The sequence below is a fragment of the Oryzias melastigma genome, linkage group LG24 (assembly GCF_002922805.2).
Source record: "Oryzias melastigma strain HK-1 linkage group LG24, ASM292280v2, whole genome shotgun sequence".
NCBI classification, from domain to species: domain Eukaryota; kingdom Metazoa; phylum Chordata; class Actinopteri; order Beloniformes; family Adrianichthyidae; genus Oryzias; species Oryzias melastigma.
Window position 1 is genome coordinate 18,451,568 of NC_050535.1, and position 2,333 is coordinate 18,453,900.

The 2,333-nt window shown below is 36.0% G+C and overlaps 1 protein-coding gene across 1 annotated transcript; it reads left to right on the forward strand.

Annotated features, from left to right (window-relative positions):
• The first annotated feature begins 413 nt into the window (after positions 1 to 413).
• Positions 414 to 2,075, forward strand: LOC112158438 (cytochrome c oxidase subunit 7A2, mitochondrial). The gene is made up of 4 exons (XM_024291814.1): positions 414 to 569; positions 872 to 961; positions 1,630 to 1,714; positions 1,834 to 2,075. Exons 1-4 carry the CDS (start codon positions 552 to 554, stop codon positions 1,890 to 1,892), a joined length of 252 nt encoding a protein of 83 aa, XP_024147582.1. The 5' UTR covers positions 414 to 551; the 3' UTR covers positions 1,893 to 2,075.
• The last annotated feature ends 258 nt before the right edge of the window (positions 2,076 to 2,333 follow it).

The following is a 2,333-nucleotide window of genomic DNA, read 5'->3' on the forward strand; positions in this document are numbered from 1 at the left end:
GGCATGTATTAGGGATTTTTCAGCAATTTTACTACACGTTTTTCTGAAATTTAGGTCATCTTCAGCACTCTTTCATAGTTCTTTAACATAATTTCCAGTCTTTTAGCAAATTTAACATTTTGCAAATACCTTTTGCATTTTCAGCAATTACCTTCAGCAATTAAAATAACCGTGTCACCATTTTCAGCAAAAAGCTTCAGCATCTTCAGTGACTACTTTCAGCAAAAAGCCTTCACACTGGCATTATCGCAAACTTTTCTAGTTTAATTGGTTATTTGTTAAAATGTGCTTTGAGAAGAAATTCCTCCCTTTCAATGAAATATCGAGGGACACATTACCAAAAGGAGTGAATGTCTGAACACAGAGTCCAGTAACTCACACGGTCCTTCCAGCCTCCAAAAGAGAAGTCGTCTTGTCATGCACAGTGCTCACCTGCAGGTGGCGGTGTTACACACTGACCTTCTGTGCTAACAAGCAAGAGAAGAAGAAGAGCGGAAGTTAGATCTTCCGGTGTCCTTGTGCCTGATAGTGACGACCAGGGATAAACGAAAATGTTCAGACACATGATTGTAAGTTACTTTTGAAACGTATTCACGTATTCATTCTTTTATATTTTGTTGTTTAAGGACATGTTAGGAAAGTACAGGTTAATGTTCTCAACTAGGCTACTTTTAGCCTACAGTTCTAAGATAGGGTCAAATGCCGGGATAGTTAGCCTTTAGCTTAGCATAACAACGAGTTCTCTTGTGTATCTGTGCTCAGTTTGTGTTATATTTTTCCTACTAAAACCACGCTGTTGTTACATATGTGTTGCGGTTTGTGACAGCTCTTTTGCCTCATGTGTGACTTTGACTATTCCCGCTGTTTTCAGGCTCTCCGGCAGGTGGCGCGACGGAGCATCTACAGCTCCGTTCCCCGGCAGGTGGAAAACAAAGTCCCCCAAAAACAGAAACTCTTTCAGGTGAAACAACAGATTCGATAATTTAGTGTTTTAGTGTTTAATCCGAAGAAAAATGGAAAACAAGCTCATGAAGTTGTGCTGTAGAAAGACATTGCTACGTTTAAGACGTAAGAGTCAATATCAGTCACAGCTTTTGCTCTATTAAGCATATAAACACTGATTATCCTAACATGTTTAAAAACCTTAAAGTGTTTATGACCTAAACATGGTTTCGGTTACCTGCATATTTCATTTAATACAATATTATTTAAATATTTTTTCTTTTTTTTTGCTGCATTTATGCTTTATGCTTGTTTACAAATACAGAAACCTGTTAAATGGTCTGCAAAATTAGCTTTTTTTTAATTTCTTAATTTAAAAAAGTAAAGCTTTGTCACAAAATAAATAGATACATTAATAGAATTACAAAAAATGTGTTTTGATTCCTTGTGCAGCTTCAAGCACCAAAAACAAACTATTTGGGGATGCACACTAAAAAAAATAAATGTTTAAACCCTACTTTATTTTGAAAACAACCACCAAGCTGTTGATTTTTTTATTTTATTTTATGTTTGACTTCCTCTCAACTTAATTGCTCTCTAGTCATGTAGACATTTCTGGACGTTTTCTTTCTTTTTTATGTTATTTCACTATTTTTTTTAACTCTTCTGCCTCTTGTTGTGCTATAGGAGGACAATGGGATGCCTGTTCATCTAAAAGGAGGCAGCACTGATGCTCTTCTGTATAGGGCCACCATGGGCCTCACCGTTTTGGGTAAGAAAATCTTTAGTTAACCCCCAACGTTTAACACATCTCAGGGGAAAACTTTCATATACATTTAAATATCTTTATTTTCTGTTTATCCCGTTTGATGAACTGAACTGTCTTTGCAGGAGTCGGGTATGTTTTGTACGAACTGGTGAAAGCTTCGTTCCCTCAAAAGAAAGACTGACGTCTTCACTCCGGCTGTTCATTTCCACATCCAGAAACCCTTCAGGTGCTTCATGCTGTATCTGATTTGCCGTTGTTCCGTCATGTTGTCTCTTGTGTGAGGAGTAATAAATTATTTCTTGTACATGATCTGTTAACCTGAGGATCCAATAAACAAAATATACCTCTCCTCTCATGACCAAAACACGTTTCTGGTGGTTTATTTCGGTGTAGAACTGGGGGTTAATAATCCGAATTTACATTTTTTTTTTGTTTAAAATTCATCATTTTTATCACATTTTTACATGTAGTTGTGCCACTTCCAGGATGAAATGAATCTAATGTAATTCTGCAGTTGGACATTATTATTTCAACTAAACTTTAGTGAAATAGAATGATAAACTGAAGCTATATAATGGAAACAAATCCCAGATTTCCTAAAAGGAGTGAATTTAAAAAAAAT